Source organism: Netta rufina (genome assembly GCF_964035555.1).
Source record: "Netta rufina genome assembly, chromosome: 16".
Lineage (NCBI taxonomy): Eukaryota > Metazoa > Chordata > Aves > Anseriformes > Anatidae > Netta > Netta rufina.
The window spans coordinates 6475300-6494411 of NC_140140.1; the positions used below are offsets into that span (position 1 = coordinate 6475300).

At 48.6% G+C, this 19112-nt stretch overlaps 1 protein-coding gene across 1 annotated transcript in view; it reads left to right on the plus strand.

The window, feature by feature from the left end:
* The window catches only part of TOP1 (DNA topoisomerase I), a 67395-nt gene extending 52304 nt beyond the window's left edge, over positions 1–15091 (plus strand). Inside the window, exons 10-21 of the mRNA XM_084296462.1 lie at positions 2389–2510; positions 3204–3326; positions 4852–5039; positions 5614–5758; positions 6828–6971; positions 8123–8308; positions 9500–9568; positions 10221–10335; positions 11072–11199; positions 12246–12340; positions 13121–13270; positions 13655–15091. Coding sequence (XP_084152588.1) covers positions 2389–2510; positions 3204–3326; positions 4852–5039; positions 5614–5758; positions 6828–6971; positions 8123–8308; positions 9500–9568; positions 10221–10335; positions 11072–11199; positions 12246–12340; positions 13121–13270; positions 13655–13757 — 1568 coding nt within the window. The 3' untranslated portion in view covers positions 13758–15091. The remainder of the gene's footprint in view (positions 1–2388; positions 2511–3203; positions 3327–4851; positions 5040–5613; positions 5759–6827; positions 6972–8122; positions 8309–9499; positions 9569–10220; positions 10336–11071; positions 11200–12245; positions 12341–13120; positions 13271–13654) is intronic.
* The last annotated feature ends 4021 nt before the right edge of the window (positions 15092–19112 follow it).

Sequence of the window (19112 nt, forward strand, 5' to 3'; positions counted from 1 at the left end):
TGTCTTAGGGCTCGATAAGAACTTGTAGTAAGGTTGGAAATATTATTTCCCCCTCTAGTGAAGAATATATATGATCTCTCCTGCTGTCTAGAGAAGAAGAGGGGCGAATTATGCTATAATTATCCCTTTCGTGCAGGCAGCAATGAGCTTCTATCTTGCCACCTATTTCACAAAACCTCCTGGAAACGCAGGGATTTGTTGCAACCTCTGTCTTTGTCATGGCAAGAATTGATCAATAGGCTCAAAAATTAGGGGCGGGGATGGATCCTGGCAAACAAAGCAATCGCATACATCTTCCCTGAGAAACCGAGGGGGGGAGGGCATCAGATGGCTGATTTACACAGCAGCTGCTGAGACCGCTGTCTGTGCTTACAAGGCATTGTCTAATTTCAAGATTAGCCTAGGATGATTTGTAGAGTCCAATAATCACGCTGTGGCTGGCCAGCCAGCTGCCAGAGCTCACTGGAGGAATCCCTCCCGTGCCTGGTGATTGCAGTGCAGCGAGACTGGCCCTGATTTCATCCAACACGACTGCGGGGCTATTGTCAGTGCTTACAATACCGCGCTCGGGGAGCCTGAAATGCCAAAAGCCATCTTTAAGGGCTTGGCTATATTTTTGAGTGACTATGGGTTAATGAGCTACTGCTTGTACCACAAAGGCAGCTTGAACTCGTGTGTTTAAGGCACCCTGAACTCGCTGTTTTTCTGTAGATGGACAAGATAACAGTGGAGATGATGGCAGTGGTGTTTGTCACTGCGGTGTGGTCTCTCCTGCCTGTTATGTCCCTGGGTTGCTCCCTGAATTTCGTTTTTGAACACTGCAAGCTAATGCTCAGGGCTCTGAAATAAATCAGTTTTTTAAATATATAGAACTGTCACTGAGAGCTTTTTCCAAGTTTTTTAAAAGTGGGAATTGTGTACAATGAAATCTGTTTTAAAGTGGTTAGGTAAAGATGCCTGAGCCTGTACTACTCTGTAGCAATTTGGGAACAGCTTTGGTCATTTAAGCCCCATAATGTGTTGCTTACTTGATAGCCTCTTTCGAGCTAGACTTGCAGCCTGGAAAAAAAACACTTCCCTTGCTGTCTCTCCCTTCCCCCATTTCCTGTTGTAGGCAAACAAATGTAGTATTTTAGGTTGCAGCTTACAAACTGGCAGAGTTTCTGTTGGTTTTGTTTAATTGCACGATGTTCTCAGATCGCTGGGAGGACTTTTAGCCTAAGCCCTGTTTTACAAGACTTTACGGATCTTCAGGCTCTACAGAAAACTCCTGTGCTTTAATTTTAGAGATGCTGTAACTTTTCCAACCATGGAGTAAATCAAAAGCATGCTATTTTTTTCCACTAGCACAGAATCAACAGTAGTGTTTCTTGTATTGACTTTTGTGCAGTAAAACAGTCATTAAAAATCCCCAGGTGTTGACTGTCTGCCAGCCCACGGGGACTTCAAATATTCCTTGCAGCTAGCTGGAGATGTGAGTTGCATGCAAAGTCCTTCACGGGGTTCACTCACACGTTGTCAGGAATGCAATCTGGACTGAAAAGACGCTCAATAGGAACGTTAGATGTTGTTGAATCTACAGCTCCGGTGTTGCAGCAGCCTCTGCTCCCTTGTGTCCTAGTCTTTTTCCTTGCAGCACTTTCAGTCTGTACTGCAGTCTTGCAGATAAGCTGAAATGTGACCTTCCTGCTCACTCAAAGCTCAGTCTGTCTCAAAAACGACTATCTTTTGAGCCTGATTTGGAGACAGAGGGATGCATTCCCACAGTGAGGGACTCAGGCTATTAGCAGAATCCTGACACATTTCCCTGCAACGAAGGGGAATTAAATATTTGGCATCGCTTTCCAGCCTATTTGTGGTGTGTATATATAGGAAGGGCTCTTCCTGGCTAGAAATAGCTAAAGGCTAGGAGGGGTGTTCCAAAGCATGTCTGTCTGTGGGTAGGAGAGGAATACAGAGCCTGTATTTCCCATATGTCTGAGTGCCGGAATATGAATTTTAATGAAATTCCTTGCCTCTTCCACTTCAAACAGCAGTATCTCCCCAGGAGCGTACACACCACAGGGATGGCTCAGCACAGGGTTTCCTGCAAGAGGCCTTTTCCCCTTCCTGCCCTGTGTCTCTCAGACCTCACATCAGACTGTTATTGCTTTTTTTATAATGTTTAACTTCCAGAGAGAACTTTTTTTCAAAATCTTTGATGGTAGGTCGAGCAAGTGTGTTCCTCTGTTTCTTTTGCCCATCCAATTTGCAGTACTATATAACACTTCTGTGAAAAACTTCAGAGTGGTAAAAGTATGCTGTTCTTTAAGGGAGTTACTGTAGCTTCCTTCTGTCTTCAGTTCCTAATATTACCACGTGCTTTAAAAATAAAACCTTTCTTTGTAGGTAAAGTCATGAAGCTGAGCACCAAAGCAGAAGAAGTTGCCACATTCTTCGCAAAAATGCTTGATCACGAATACACTACGAAGGAGATCTTCAGGAAAAACTTTTTCAAAGACTGGAGAAAGGTATGCAGGTAGTCTCAGGCTGTGGTGACTGCAGGCGTGGCTGGTGTCTCCTCACTGCTAGGCAGTGAACAGAGGCTGCTGTCCTAGGCTCCTGCCTAGGAGAGCTAGCTTGTGGCAACTGCAAGTTGCCTCAGGCCTTAGCCATGAGGTTTCCAGTTAGTCCTGTAGCTTCTCCAGGAAGAAAGGCCCTCAGATGTTTCTAAACTGAATGTCAGAATTTTCCAAAACGAATTTGCCTGTTGCGTGATGGGTTATAGCTGATCTGACCATTAAATGCTTTGAAGGGCCTTCCTTATAGCAGAAGGAAGCCCTTTCCAAAGACCTAAAAGCCAAACCTTCCTCAGTGAACCTACCAGCCACAAGGTCAACCCTTTAGATAGATGTCCCAGTTCTTCCAGATGGGTTACTGGATTTTACTCCCTCAACAGTGCCAGCCCCTGTTAGTTGAGAGCACTTTGCAAGGTGGTGCAGCATTGCCCAGTGCTTGCAGAGATGAGGCCACACATTGCATACACCCTGTTCCTTGTCCTTTGCTCTTTGACCTTAGCTGGAGTCAGCATGTACAAGAATTTAGGGATTCTTGGGGGATTACCGTGAGAACCTGTGCATTGTCTCTGTTTTAAGCTGTCACGGGTAGGGTAAGCTCTATTATACGTGTATGAAAATGTAAAGCACTATTTTTCTTTCTGCAAGGAAATGACCTCTGAAGAGAAGAGCACTATCACCAACCTCAGCAAGTGTGACTTCACCCACATGAGCCAGTATTTCAAAGCTCAGTCGGAAGCTAGGAAACAGATGTCCAAGGAGGAGAAACAGGTACCAGAGGGAATTCTAGGAGAATTCTTGATGCTTAGCTGGCTTGTAAACACCTTAGTGTAATTGTTCTCTGCCTGCCTTGCCATTTATAAGTCAGTGTTTACTAGCTTTCACACTGTTACATTCATGTTAATTGTAGAAATCTTCACTCTGCAGCTTAAGTAATGTAAAGCACTGTGTTTGCAGCTGAACCTTCATCCTGACTCGAAATGATATTGATCAGGGTTAAGGCTCCTGACCCTGCTTAGGTAAATAAAGAGAATAAGATGTGTTATGTTTGATGGGACCCTTGGTCCCTGGCCAGTAATGGGCAGTGTATGCTCAGGTAAGGACAGATTTTTATTTTAAGAGTTCCTTAGATCTGAAGGGCAAAATTGAGGATAGTGAAATGGATGCTGCAACAATAGAGGGATGGTAGTGAGTAAGATATATTGAGGAAAAAATCTTTAAAATTAGGTCTCCACTTAATGCAGTTTTGTAATCAAAAATGGAATTTTATTTTCAGTAGCGTGGCTGCAGTGGCTTGTGGGCAAAAAAGTAGATTTTGAATGAATGAAAAGTACTACATGAAACTTACGGCAATAAAAGTTGGAAACTGGCCCCAAGTTCTCACTTGATCCTTTCCAACACTACAGTAATTCTCCTTGAATTGTGGGGCCTGGTGGCTTGGAATTACAGTCTTTGGGGTCAGGAGTCCTGCCAAAGTAGAGAGCCCATGTCATATTGCTGTTTCAGTTTGATATACATGGGGGAGCCTTTCCCCGTTCCCACTCACAGTCACTATTGAAGTGGAGAAAAGTGGCTTTTACTGTTAAGTTTCTTAGCTTGTGCACCAGTGCTGTCTATGGGACAGATAGTTTATTTTGGGCTGAGATGTTCTTATTTTTTGCTACTTTTCCCTCCATGTTATTAGAGTTCAAGTACAGAAGTATGCAGTGAAATCTCAGCATGATCTTAGGAGGCTGTGTTCTGCCTTTAAGACCGTTTGCTGACACAGACTTCACATGCTTTTAGCAGCAGACTGGAGACATTCCTCTGCCTGCTTTCTGATGCTGAGTTCAGACACAGAAAACGTTTTTTTTCCCTTATATAAACAACAAGATGTAAAGTCCAGTGGATGTCACGTGCTTGTTCTGGGGCTGAATAGAGATTATAAACCAGCAGTACTGTGGTAAATGGCCTTTGTAGATGTGGTATGTGGTGGAGGTAAATGCTTCTATTGTGGCAAAGTAGGGCTGGTGAAGATAAATATTAATCTGTTCCACTCAAATACAGATTTTAGGAGGGTTTTTTGTACATTCTTTCTTTTTTTTTTCCTGCTTGTCTTGCTTCTTGCATTTTATGGATGCTTACCTGAGCAGTCTGCTGCCCTGTGTGTTGGTCCAGCACTTGGCACAACTGGAGTCTGGCTTTGAGTTGGTCTTCGGTGTTACTGGAGTGCAAACATCAAAATTATTCAGTCTTATTATGTAGAGATGTGTGGTGCTGGGCATAGTACTTCATCTTTGCTTTTGGCTTTTTCCAGAAAATCAAAGAGGAAAATGAGCGGCTATTGAAGGAATATGGTTACTGTGTGATGGACAACCACAAAGAGAGGATCGCGAACTTTAAGATTGAACCTCCAGGTCTCTTCCGAGGTCGTGGGAACCATCCCAAGATGGGCATGTTGAAGAGACGTATCATGCCAGAAGATATCATCATTAACTGCAGCAAGTAAGCACTGGGTGCTTTGCTTTCTGGTTAGGATAGCTTCTTTTCTAAAATCCGGTAGGGATTCCTGTGCAAGCATGTAGAGATACACATGCTGCTTATCTTAGACTTACGTAGATAAGAAACTGCGTCATACAAGCAGAGACTGAACAAGATTATCACAAGTTTCATTTAGAACTTCATCGACACATTTTCTTCCTCATCCTTGTGTGTTTAAATGTTCTTTCCTGCTGCAAATACCTAAAATTAATTTTCTGCTAAGTAGGTTGTTCTGCTTTGTTAAAGGCTAGGGTTCGGTGGGCTTCTCTTTGGTCCTGCCCTGGTAAGCATCTTCACTATCATAGTGTCCACAAATCAAAGTTGGTCCTAGGAATGTGTTCCCACTGATAGCAATTACACTTGATCTTTTGCGACTGTGATTCACTTGATTTCCCACTTGTTGAAATTTGTAATTACTTTGCCGTGGTTTCTTTACCTGTGCTTTCTTCGTGTGATGGTATTCATTACTTCTCTCAATTTTGAAGCTTAAAAATCTCTTTAAATAGTTTTTTTTTGTTGTCCTCTTAACTCTGTGCAGGGATTCCAAGATCCCTCCCCCTCCACCAGGACACAAATGGAAGGAGGTTCGGCATGATAACAAGGTTACCTGGCTAGTGTCGTGGACTGAGAACATCCAAGGCTCTATCAAATACATCATGTTGAACCCCAGCTCAAGAATTAAGGTACAGATTTAGTTAATACTATTAAGAAGAAAATACTGGTCATGAAGCAAATGTAGCAGTTGGCTAGGAGAGTGATAGGAAGTAAGTATCTTGCTATTTCATCCTGTGCTGATTGAATTCATATGAAAGTACACGTGCTTCTGTTCTGCCTTGAAAAAATAGAATGCAACTGCTGCACAAGAGAGATGAAATCTGAAAACTCTATACCTATTGAAAAGCAATATTGTCTCATTCCTTGTAGGAATCCTTTACTCTTTATAAGTTGAAAAGGTGGTAATTCACCCAAGAATGGGCTTGTTCTGGTGGATATTTTATTTTCTTTTGGCCCTGATTTGGCCCCTGCCTAATCATGTCGTGAAATTCTAACCATGGGCTGATGATTAGTCAGTACTGAAATGTAAAACATGGCCAGGTTACTGGCTGAGAAGACTGATAAGGAGCCCATGGCTGAAGAAAAGCAATCCTTGCTGTGGGAGCAAATAAGTGGACAGTGGATCAGTTCTGTAAAAGAAATGATGAGCCTGTTGAAAGATAAGTAGTCTCCAGTTTTGGGGATAGAATTTAAGTTCTTCTCATGAAATCATTTTTGTACGAGATTTTTTTTTCCTGTATTGGAAAGGAGGAGTTTGTCCTACAAGTGTGAGAGAAATCTGTTCCTTGTTAATTTACGTCTTCTTTTTGCCATGACTTGAACATATAATAATACTGATGAACTGAACTGGTGGTGTTGCTTGTATGTTTTATGGGTATTTAATTAAACAGATGAAAGAATCTAAGCGTTATCTGAATAGAGCAGAGGAAACCATTTATATACTGAGAAGCACAGAAGACATAATGTCTCCTTGTGTCTCTAGTTGCTTCCGTTCAAGCATTTCATATCATGGAAATCTGAATTGCTTACAGCTGCCTGGCAGCATAGTTTGGAGCTGAGCTGTTTTAGCAGTAAAGTCTCAGTGCTTTTGTGCAGTGAGACCATTTGCCACTCATACTTGTGAAACCTTGAGAGGCAGATTGGAACTGGTCCTCTGCCTGCTTTCTGATGCTGACTGTATTCCAACTTTCTCTGCAGGGTGAGAAGGACTGGCAGAAGTACGAGACAGCTCGGAGGTTGAAGAAGTGTGTAGATAAAATCCGAAATCAATATAGAGAAGATTGGAAATCCAAAGAGATGAAAGTACGGCAGAGAGCTGTGGCACTGTACTTCATTGATAAAGTAAGGCTCGTTCCCCAGCACACCCCTCCTACCTTTCCTGTCCTGTTGGGAATACTCAGGATTGCTGTGTGTCTGTTCCTAAAGCAGAATTGAGCCCAGTTACTAAGGTATCCTGAGACTTCCTGGTGGGCAGGAATCCCACCCCTCTCCTTTTCCTTCCCATTACCTGGAAATCAAGAGCAATAAACTATTGTACTGCCTATGGCTATTTCAGGCAGCATTGTTTTAGCTCAAAATTCACAGCTGGGTTCCAGAATCTCCCAGTTGGATTACTGGGAACTTTGTGTGGACCTTTTGTCTCCAGCTGTTTCAGTTTTCCTGCTGGGAGTTCTGCTACTTGGTCACCTCATAGTCGCAAGGTTTCATAATTATGCTCAGTTTCACACCGCAGAATAAAGAAAACTGAAGTTGTATTGATTGACTTAACACTATTTGAAGCCAGCTCCCATAGAGCTATTGCCCTGCTATGTTTGATTTTGACCAACCAAATTAACAGTTTGTGTTCAGAATGGTTTGATGTAAATAGGGGAACTTTGGTTTGAATAATTGTGGTTTCATATGAATGTTTAAGGTTTTCTTCAAAAATCAGAAATTGGTTTAGCCACTACAGTTACAACATATTTTTATGCAGCCAAATGTAGCTTTTAGATTACTTAAGTACCCTGAAGAAAGTGTCATGTATGTTGTTTAAAATGTGTTTCTTTAGCATCCTGTGAAGAGTAAGAAGATGCATAACTAATGAACTTTCTGATTTTGTATCAGGTTGAATTCACTTGGAAGTCAGTCTAATATTTAAAAAACACCAAACATTTTGAAATGAACTTTTGTTAGTTGATCAGAACTACCTTATAATTTGAGTTAGTTAATGTGAGAAAGCTGGTAAAACATCTTGCTTTAATCTTCCATTTTAAAACGAAGGTAATTTGGTAGATTGATAGAAGACTTTTGGCGTTAGTGTAGGGTTAGTTAAAATATTTAAAGGCAATCTAGGGAGTTTCGGAGAATTTTGTTTTGTCCCTTCAAAAGCATATTTCTCCCTCTTCTACTGTGGGCACCCCTGATTTGTAGGCCCGTGTCAGAAAGTTTCTAGTATCTATCTATGACTGAGATAGTCCGAAATGCTTACCTTGCTTGTCTTGGTGTAAATGTAGCTTGCTCTGAGAGCTGGAAATGAAAAAGAAGAAGGAGAGACAGCTGACACCGTGGGCTGCTGCTCTCTGAGAGTAGAACATATCAAGCTGCATCCTGAACTGGATGGCCAGGAATACGTGGTTGAGTTTGACTTCCTCGGAAAAGACTCCATCCGATACTACAACAAAGTCCCTGTGGAGAAGAGGGTAAGGCACCTCCACGAACACATACACAGTCTGAAATGCAGAAAAATCTGGTCAGCGCAGTCTTAGTGGCAATAAGAGAGTACTTTGTCATTGGTCAGAAGGCAAGTCAGTTAATGTCCTTCCCTTCTTACTGGTTGTGCCTTAGAAAGAGAGAAGGCTTACACACTGATACTTACGGTCTGTGTACGTGGGTACCTACCAACCAAGACTTCTTTCTTAGATAGTGTCATTTTCTTTATTCCCGTCACCCACCAATTACTAATCTGTTGCGATCTTGCCATTATTCCAGAACAAATACCCATAAAGCAATGTGAACTGGAGGGCACTGTCCAAAAAGGCTGCTTTTGTGGGTATAACCAGGCTTCGCACCTCACCCACACCTCTGCAGTTAGCACAGAATGTTAGATAACACATGTGCAATACTGTGGTAATTGTAATGACAAAGAGCCAGAAGTGTCAACCTCTTGGCAAATGAAATGCTAGGGGGGGGAGATAAACTATAGTGCTATAGGAATCTAGAATTCTTATTTCTTTGTTTAAAGAAAAAAAAACAAAACAAAACATTTTTAAGTTTAAATTTATTTAGTGTTGATCTCTCTTGATGTCTTTTCTTTAATGCTTATAATGGGGAATTGATTATTTTGGAACTAGAAATCTTTCTGCATAGGGTATCTATACGAGGGATTTGGAGTACACAGAGCTGGGATTTGTGGTCTCTGTGTAATCAAGAAGGTTTTGATTATTTCCCTGCCCCAGTGAGACTTGTTTGGGATGGGCTTGTATGAAACATTTAATGCAGTAATGAGAAGGGCTGGGTTTTGGTAGCTTTAACTCCATGGGAAATTGCTCAGGGGTCTCTTTGGTCGGAATAATCATGGAGAGTGAGGGAAGTAGGTGGTAGCTTTGGAGTCTTTCTCTGTTAGGTAGCTAAGCCAGAGCAGAATCGAGTCTTCTGAAATATGGATCTAAAGAATGAGCATAAAGGACATCAAATGCTCAGGACTCAGGATTGCTGGGGAAGAACTTTAAACACAAGTGTCTTAAGAGATGATGGCCTTTGCCCATTGGGAAGTAATGTCCCGCATCATCAGTGTTGCCTGAAAACAGTTTAAGTGGTGTCTCGGCAGTGTTGCTTCTACCTAGCGCTGTTCAGTCCCAGTGCCTTAAGGTGGGTGTTTTGTCTTCTTGCAGGTTTTTAAGAATCTCCAGTTGTTCATGGAGAACAAGCAGCCTGAGGATGACCTCTTCGACCGCCTCAATGTAAGCATGTAGTTACTGGTGAGGAATGGTGGTAGAGCACCAGGCTCACTCCGCACCAGGCAATAACAGCTGCTCTGTTCCAAAAATGGTTTCAGTGGCAGATTTTGTTTCTCTTTTATTTCAGAGCTGTCCTGGGTGACCTGAGTGAAAGACACACACCTGAGTGAGAGTCTCTCTCAATCTGGTGTCTGTATTGCTCACTGTGCCTGCAGGTTCCTGAACTGATGGGCTTTGGCCCTGTGGAGCTTGGCTGGCTCTGACATGGGAAGGTTTTTTCAAAATTCAGAAAAGATGATTGTGAGTTGACAGATTTTCAAATGCCATCCCTGATTGCACATTTGGCACTGTGGGAGCACTGTGGTGGTTTAAGCACCTTCCCTGGGATGGGACAGGCATGTCCCTACCTACTGGGAACCAAAACCTCTACAATGAAGAAAATTTGACTGTTTATGATACTTGATCCTGGTCTAATACTTGCTGGTTCTTTATTCACTTTTCCTGGGGTTTCAGTGAAGTTTTGGCCATTGGGTGTCAGGTCTGAGTCCCCTAGTTAGGTTTTGGCTGTGAACTGTGTGTCTTCATTAGCAGTGGGTCCAGAGGTTTCACTACTGAAGTCAATTCTAATGCTGTCATCTTTTTTCTGCTTCTTTAGACCAGTATCTTAAATAAACATCTTCAAGACCTTATGGAGGGACTGACAGCCAAGGTATTCCGTACTTACAACGCCTCCATCACGCTACAGCAGCAGCTCAAGGAGCTCACTAATCGTAAGTCCTGTCCTTGCAACTGTGAGGGGAACAGCTCCCATCGTGCAATCCAGACCTGCCTTCCTCAGCTTAACCTTCTATCTGCATACCACCGCCTGGTTGCAGTTCTCCCAGTGTAAATGTCAAACAGCTGAAGTCTGACCAAAAATCTGCTGCCAATCTTTTTGGGGTAGCTGAGCAGCCCAGCACTGGGGCAGTGCAAAGCTCATCTGTGAGCATACTGTGGTTTGCCTGCCAAGATATGCCTGGCTTTTACCAAATCTTTCATTTGTTTCCTCTTAGCTGTAAAAGGCTGTATGTGGCAGGCAAGGCAGATACAGCTGTAACAGCCCCATGTTTCTTGGTTGCTCGTTAACAACTTCTCTGCTGAGCACTGCTCACTTGCACTTCAACAGCTTTACGAAATGGACACGTTTGGAGGAAACTGAAGTCCAACAGCATCTTGAGCAGTATGGTCATGCTGCCCTCTTCTCACTCTGAGCATGGATGTGCTTCCCCTGTCTCCTGAGTGGCAAATGTCTTTGTTGCTATTGATGGAACCAGCACAGAAAGTTAGGGTTTGGGATGGAAGTGGTCAGGCTCTTAGCACTGTGGTTAGAGACGTGTTGAGACGGTTCCATCAGAGAGCAAGGTCACTTCTGCAGTGACTGTGAGCTTGCAGGGATGGTGGGGTGCTGGCTGGGACTGCTTGGCCCTGGAGAATACCGGTTGTTCACCACTTTCTTGTACTTTGCAGCGGATGATAACATCCCAGCGAAGATCCTTTCCTATAACCGTGCCAACAGAGCGGTTGCCATTTTGTGTAACCACCAGAGGGCTCCGCCGAAGACCTTCGAGAAGTCCATGATGAACCTTCAGAGCAAGGTACTCTGAGTTGCTGCATCTCACAAGTCATGTTTCCTTTCAGATGGGGAAAAATGGAAGCAGAGCCTGCTCTCCCCTGTCAGGAATTGATTAGTGTTACATCAGAGATGGGCCTGCTGGGAGAGGCAGACTCTAGAAGCACAATATTGAGCTGAAAGGACCACACTTCAGTTAGTCATCTTTTACTAGTAAAGACCAAGACCGGACCCTTTATCTGCCCTTCATCACATAGCTGCCATCAAAATTTCAGGGCAGCAGCCCAGCTCTGATCTGCATCCCCTAAAGGGCCCAGAGTGGACATTTGTTCCTACTGCGTGAATCCCGGGCCCCTGTCAGTGCAGGCTGTGTACGTGGTGCGTTACGCCCCTCTGACCTGACCTCTTCCTTTGCAGATTGTTTCTGGTGAAGGCCATGAGGTCCAAAGGGGTTAGGTCTGTTCCTGGTCTGGCGTTAGAATAACCTTCACATAAGGACTTCTGGTTTGGCACTGCAGTGACCCCTGCTTCTGTAACACCTAACATGGCTGCCTTCACCCTAGATCTTAGAGCCTGGGGAATGGTTGAAGGGGCTGAAAAATGCTAAATCTCCCTGAATTCTAAACTTACCAGAGGAGAGCTGCCTGAAGCCTTAACAGTTTTCAGCCTGTAGGGTTTGGTGGCAAGAACCCATCCCTGCTGAGGGAACAAGGATCATCCTTCTGTGGTGCCTTCAGAGCTGGTACTGGTGGGACATGCTGGAGACTCACTTGGGTGTAGCTGTGTGAGAAAGCTTCCAGTAGCTTTCTGTCAGCACCACCTTGTCTTTGGCCCTGTTTTGGGGGAACACAATACTAGGGCCCTGTTTTCTGAGGGGAACTTTTCACCACGATAGGACTTGCAGCAAACTGAAAGGCTAGGCACCCAATTGTGCTGCAGAACTGTGTCTGAGGGCTGATAAATTCTGACAGTGCTCACAAACTCGCTCCCTTGGTCATGCTGTCCAGGGGTGACCGCCACAGTTGTCTGCAGCTTGTTCACAGTGCTGCCCTCTGGTTTTGCCTCTCCTAGATCGATGCCAAGAAGGAGCAGTTAGCTGATGCCAGGAGAGAACTGAAAAGCGCCAAAGCTGATGCCAAGGTCCGGAGGGATGAGAAGTCTAAAAAGTAAGGCTGGTGTTACGAGGCTGTGCAATGCTCCCAGTACTTTGAGCTCCCGATGGGTGCTTCAGCCCTGTGTTCTGTTTCCCCAGCCTGTGATCCAGGAGATTTGGGAAGACTTTCTCAAGCTTTCTTGTCCCCTCTTTCTTCTGTGCATGAAGAAATGGCCTTCAAGCTGAGGAGCATAGGGTGTCTCGACACCGCAGTTCCTGATGTGGCCACTAGCATTAGTCTGCACTGTGTCCCTGAGCACCCGCCAGTGCCACGGTAGCCACCCTGCTGCCCAGGACCAAGCAAAGTAATGGATCGAGCGTGCAACATTGCCATCTTTAAGGGGAGCCAGGAGTTACCCACTTGCAAATGCACTTTCCTGGATCCTGCTCTGCTCTGTTGGAAGCTCACAGTGCAGACGTTGTGCGCGCTCTGTGGAATAGTCACAGGGGTCCTGAGTTAAGGGAGTTCTGAAGGCAGAATCTCTGTGTGACTTTTAGAGAGGGAAAGTTGGGCTGGGTTTAAAGCGGGCGTAGTGTCAGTATAGTTGAGGCTGTTGCTTCCAACCCTTTAAAGCAAAACTGCTGCTTAGGATTTCTGCGCTGCCTCTTTGAAAACGTCTATTCTTAATTGCATGTGCTGATTGTTTTGTGTCATTATCTGTGCTGACACAACTGCCTTTTGAGGCTGGTGGCATTGCTTACCTTGAGCAGGGTCCCTTTGCCTTCCTGCAGTGCTGCTGTCTCAAGCCCAGTAGGGCATCAGGCATTAAATATTTTTCCTCCCTCACCCCAGGACAGTGGAGAGCAAGAAGAAAGCAGTGCAGAGGATTGAGGAGCAGCTGATGAAGCTGGAGGTTCAGGCTACAGATAGGGAGGAGAACAAGCAGATTGCCTTGGGCACCTCCAAACTCAACTATCTGGATCCCAGGATCTCTGTTGCTTGGTAAGTTCTGCCCTGGGCGATGCTGGAGGGAACTGCTCCTTCCCCTGTGTGCAAGGGCTGTGGCTGAGAGCAGTGCCCCCGTGCACAGAGAGACAGAGCTCTGTGGCCTTCCCTGACATGCTAAAATGGTTTTGGGAAGCTTTAAACGAATCTCTTGGGGCAGCTGCCACGTGCCAGCCCCTGCCAGCACTGCACTGGGAGGTGGTGGGTCAGAGAAGCTGCAGGGTGTGCGGCTGGGAGGCTGCTCCTGCTCAGCTGGGTGGTTTGCCTCGCAGCAAAGCAGAGCTAGGAAGGTGCTGGGGGGGAAGCAGAGCAGCTCTGCTGCGCCACGAGGGGTTGGGGGCCTGTGTTGTGCTCACTCTAACAGCATCTCCTCTTCTGCAGGTGTAAGAAGTGGGGAATTCCTATAGAGAAGATATATAACAAAACCCAGCGAGAGAAATTCGCCTGGGCTATCGACATGGCAGAGGAAGACTATGAGTTTTAACCTGTTTTTAATGAGCTGAATGTTATGGGGGAAAGAAAAAAAAAAAAAAGGGGGAGTAGCCTGGTTTTTAGGAAGATTGATAAACTGTGAGCCTTACTTGTCCTTGGATATACTGGGGAAGGGGGAGGAAAGGGGCAAGTGAGCATCAGATAAAACAGCCAACATCTTGTAGAAAGCATAACCTGGAAATATCCTAAAGGAGCTGAGCCAGTTGTCCTATGGACAACTTATTTAAAAATGTTTCAGAGATCCAAATTCTAGCTGTCTGGTTTGTGTGGTTTTTCTCTTGAGGCAGAGCAAGTGGATGGGGGATTTGTCAACCTTCCGCCAGGCAAATTCACCATCACACTGAGAGCGTGGGAATCTTTAGCTACTGTATACAAAATCCAATTATATTGGTGCGTTTTTACAGTTAGGGTTTTGCAATAACTTCTATATTTTAATAGAAAATGGACTCCTTAACCCCTGCCCTTCCCCTCCCCCTCCCGCCCCATTTCAGAATTTAACAAAAAAAAAAAAAAACAAAATGTAAGAAACCCAACGCACCTGTTACAGCTGTCACTTACAGTCATGGAAATACCCAATTTTTTTTTAAATTGTCACTTGAAACAGTCGTGGCATCGGAACATGAATTCCAAATATCCACCGCATTTGTTCAAAGCAAAGCGTGATGGGAAATCGGCCTCCTGACTTTTGAGTGTTCCTTTTTTTTTTAAATGTGAATTTTTATTTCTTTTAATTATTTTAAAATATTTAAACTGTCTTTTCTTGATCTTAAAGATCGTGTAGATTGGGGGAGCGGGTGGGGGGGGCCGCGTGATAGGGAGATGTGTGTGAAATCTGAGGACAAGTGAAATCTGCAACAAATGACATTCCTATCACCCTTTGTTCTGAGCACGCTCTGTACACTTCAAGAATATCTACTTTTTAGGTTTGTCAGACTGTTTTACCTTTTTCCCCCTTTTTTTCTAAGCCCCACTCCCCTCTTTTACTTGAAAGATTTTATTGTGTAAAAAGAAGTTTCACAGGTCAATAAATTTCGAGGGAAATGAGCATCGGTCCAAAAAAAAAAAAAGGAAAATAATTAAGATTTTAGGGCTTTTATTTTTTTCTTTTGTAATTGTGTAAAAAAATTTTAAAAAATTAAAAAGCAGAATTTTAATGTGAAACCTTTTTTTGCTATAATCATTAGTTTTAGAGGCATTGTTAGCGTAGTGTGTGTGCGAAGACCATTTCCTGCAGCCTTTCCTCAACAAGTATCTTCTATTTTTATCATGAATTCCCTTTTAATCAACTGTAGGTTATTTAAAATAAATTCCTACAACTTAACTGAGTGTTGGCGTCCGTGTGTTCTTTCACCTCAGGCCCTGGGCCGAGGTCCCCGGTCCTGCCCCTAGCTTGGGGGGCTGTCAGGCTTGATGCCACGCTGGATGGTCCCAAAAATGGGGCTGAGCCCCTGTCCCTGCAGCCCTGTAGAGCGGCTGCTGCCTCCACGGTGAGGCCCTGGAGCCCTGCTCGTCCCACCAGGGCTGCAGGGAGGATGCTGAGCGCATGGCAAGGTGCGTGGGGAGGGACCAAGCGACGTGTCTCCACCAGGGATGAGTTGTGTGTGGGTTCAGGAGGATGCCAGGGATCAAAAAATGAAGCAGCTGGCTGCAGCTGGCTTCTTGGAGGGGACGAGGCTTCCCAGGGCAGCTGGAAGCAGTTGCTGCAGTGCTTTAACTCCTTGTGCTGAGCTGCGGTGGCCCCGTGGGCATCTCTGCTGTGGTGCTGCCGTGGTTGGTTCCCAAATCTTGGCTGCTCTCCCTACGTGGCAGCGTGCTTCCCTGGCTTTGTGCAAACCACAGTGAAACAGCAGCAGCCTGACCTGCCGAGCTCGTCTGGCACAGAGCTGCTGGGGCCCTGCGCTCACCTCGTCCTGTGAGCCCCGAGCTCCTGGCGTGCTCTGCTGCCTTCCACCAGCCCTGGTGCTGGGGAGCCGAGCCTGGAGCAGACCCCAGCCCCTTCCCCGAGGCTGGAGCAGCACTTTTGGGGCTCCCAAACCCCCCAGGGGTGGCTGTGGTGTCAGGCCCAGCCCTGCCGCCTCTCCCCAGCCTGCCCCAGCTCCCTGCCGTGCTGGCTGGAGGTGCTTTGTTGTGGCTGCGAAGCCTCACGGCTTGGCAGCAGGCAGCGTTTGCTCTCTGGGGCCTTTCCAAGGTGCAGCGGAGAAAATGCCAACCGACGAGGAAAAGGGCTCATTGTGCTCCCAACCTGCCCGTGCCTGGAACAATGCGGCCCGTAAAAATATCCTTTCTATTTATACAGCTTGCCCGAGTGAACCTCCCGGATCCCGTGCTGCTGAGCAGGGGAAAAGTGCTTCTCCCTCCCCTGGCGGCTCGGTGTTGATGGAGAAACGGCCGGGGAAGCTGCTGCGTCCTGCTCCGCGTCCCACCAGCACCGCCCTGGAGCGCCCAGTCCTCGCCTGCTGGGGTGCCCCCACCTCGGGGTGCCCCCGCTGCTGGCATCACGGGGGGGCCTCCTGCTCCCTGTGCCACCGGGGGGCTTTTGGGGTCACCTGGGGGACGGCTGGGCCAGGCGCGCGGCTCCTCCGGCTCCCAGCTGGAGGGGAGGAGGTGGGTTTGGAGCAGGGGGACCCCGGCACTGTGCCCGTGACCCGGTTTGTGCTTGGCAGTGAAGGAAACCGAGGCAGCGAGCGGTGACGTGAGCGGAGCAGGGGCAAAACGCCCCTAAACTGGACCCCGTGTGCTGCAAACCCCGCTGGCTGCGGCCCCATCCCCCTCGGAGCCTTACGGGCTGCAAATTGGAACCAGGTGAAGGCAGGAGGTGAAAGAAAGTGCGTGTGCCTCGCAGCCACACCGGGCAGCGGGCTCAGGCTGGGGCAGGTTTCCCCTCGGGTGTTTTCTAGAACCCAGCGGGGCTCTGAAGAGCCTGGAAGGGGCAGCGGGACCCCAGGGGGAGCGGGCTCGGGGGGTACTCATGCAGCAGGCACCGTGCCAGCATCGCCAGCTGTGTGGCCCCAGTGGTTCTCCTGAATCCATCACGGGCAGGAAACCTCCTCGTGCTGCCCTGTGGCTGCTGCCAGCTCCCCAGGACGGGGCAGCTCAGCACCACCACCCCTAAGGCGCTCCAGGACTCTTTCTCCAATTGCTGCGGGGCCAGAAAAGCTCTACCCCAGGTGGTTTTTCTCAGCTGTTGGGTTGGTTTTTCACTTGCCCACCCTGGGGGCTGTGTTTCCAAGTGCAGCAGTGCAGAACAGATGGGGAACAAATAAATAATCCAGGGGGTTCACCTCTCCTGGGGACTGCGAGGTGCTTGGGCACCTCCTCGCAGCACGTGGTCCCCAGGGTTTTGTGGTGGTGCTGGGGCACTCGTGTCAGAGGGATGGTGAACCAGGGTTTTGTTTCCCTGGGTTTTGCTCCCCAGCCCCAGAGCGAGGCCCTTCTCCAGACAGCGCCTGCGAGGAGACGTGCAGCGAGTTCAAGGGGAAATTTCTCCAAAAGCAAAGTGCCCCCAGCCTGACCCGCTGCACCCCGACCCCAGTGAGGGCAGCTGGGCTGGGACAGCCGGGCCCCGAGGGAGGTTTCTGCTGGGGGCGATCGCTGCTGCCCGGAGCAGGAGCCGTGCGCTGAAGGATGCTGGCAGGCAGCAGGCAAACAAAAGCGGGTTTGCGTGCTGCAAAATTAAACCGTGAAATTCCTCGGCACGCAGCAGCATCGCGGACGCTGGAAGATTATGCAAGCCTACAAAGCGATTAGGCAAACTTGGGGAAGAAAAAAATCCCAGCCAAGACACCTCATCGCAAGGCACCACCGCCTGCAGGAGCGAGCCAGGTCTGCGGAGCCGGGGGGCGACACGGGGGGCTCGGGCTCCCTGGCAGCATCTGCTGACGCTCTCCGTGAGCCAGCCCAGGAGGTGTTTGGGAGCAAGGCCGTCACCTTTTCTGCTTCTTCGATGGCCACGCTCCCTGCTCAGGTTTTGCCCTCAAAAACAAGGGTGTGCCCGTAACGCTCGGCTATTTTAAGGGCTCTGGGAGCTGGCTGCTTCCTGCTGGTCCCGAGCGGGGCCGCTCCACCAGCAAGGAGCAGCTTCCCTGGGGAGCAGGGGGCCGGGACAGGGCCTCCCCCCGGGCTGGGGGCTCACCCGACTGCCTCGCCAGCACCGTCGCACACCGGTTAGGTTGTGGGGCAGGTCCAGGCTCTTATCCCACTGTTTGTCCTTTCCTGCCTTCCTAATGCCCTAGAATTGGGTAGGATCCTAAACTGGGTAGGATCCTAAATGACTGTGAACCTTGTAGGGCTGCTCATGCATGTCCCTGTGAAGCCTCCACGCGGGGGTACATCCCGTCAACCTCCCCCGATGGTGACCCCTGCCCACCCCACGCTGCTCTCCAGCACCGGGGCCGTGCTCGCCCTCGCTGCCTGCTGCCGGCCACCAAACCCCAGGAAACCGCGGGCTTTAACCACACAAACGGAGCACAGCACCCCGAAACGCTGCCGAATCCAACTGATTCCCTTGCAAAACCCTGGTTTTGTGTCCCCTCCGCCTCAGCCCAGGCCCCCCACGCCGAGCAGCCCCGTTGGCCGCCCCCCGCTATGGGGCACGGCCGTGGTCCCGCACGGCTCCTGCAGCTGTTTGGCAGCCACACATCTGCCGGCCAGCTGAGCCCGGCTGTGGGGCCGGGGGGCTGCCTGGGTGGTTTGGGGGGGCTCTGCCCCAACCCCGTGCCACCGCCTGCTTCTCCCGGTGTCCCCAGGTGCAGCTTGGCCCCCCCATTTGTCCCCCAAAAGATCCGATTTGGGTCCAGCTGCCGGCGCAATGCTTGTGGGGATCTCTGGGGACCTGCAGCCCCCCGTTTCCCTGAGTGTCCCCATAAAATTGAGGCCCCCCACGGGTGCCCGTGCCCCCCGGAGCACGAGGGGCGCTGGGGTGGGAGCGCGAAGCTCCGGGGGCTGCGCCGAGGGGCGATGCCGTGCGGCCCCCCAGTGCCATGAGGAGGCTGCGGCGGGACCCTGTCACCCCCCGGAGCCCCCCACCGGCTGTGCCGCGCACCCCACGGCCCCCTGAGAACCCCACGCGTGTCCCCCCCACACCCCCGGGAGCTCCCCAAGCGCGGCGCGGGATGCGCGGAGCCTCCCCGGCCTCAACCTCCCCGCGCGTGGGGGCGGGCGCGCCGCGAGGGCTCCGCGCTCCTCCTCCTCGCTCCTCCTCCTCCTCCCCTTCCTCCTCCTCCTCCTCCTCCTCCTCCTCCTCCTCCCCGCCGGCCGGGCGGGCACGGGGCGCGGCGGCGGCGCTGCGGGCGCTCCCGCTCCCGCTCCCCTTTGTTCGGAGCTCAGCGGCTGGAGGCTGCGGGTGCCG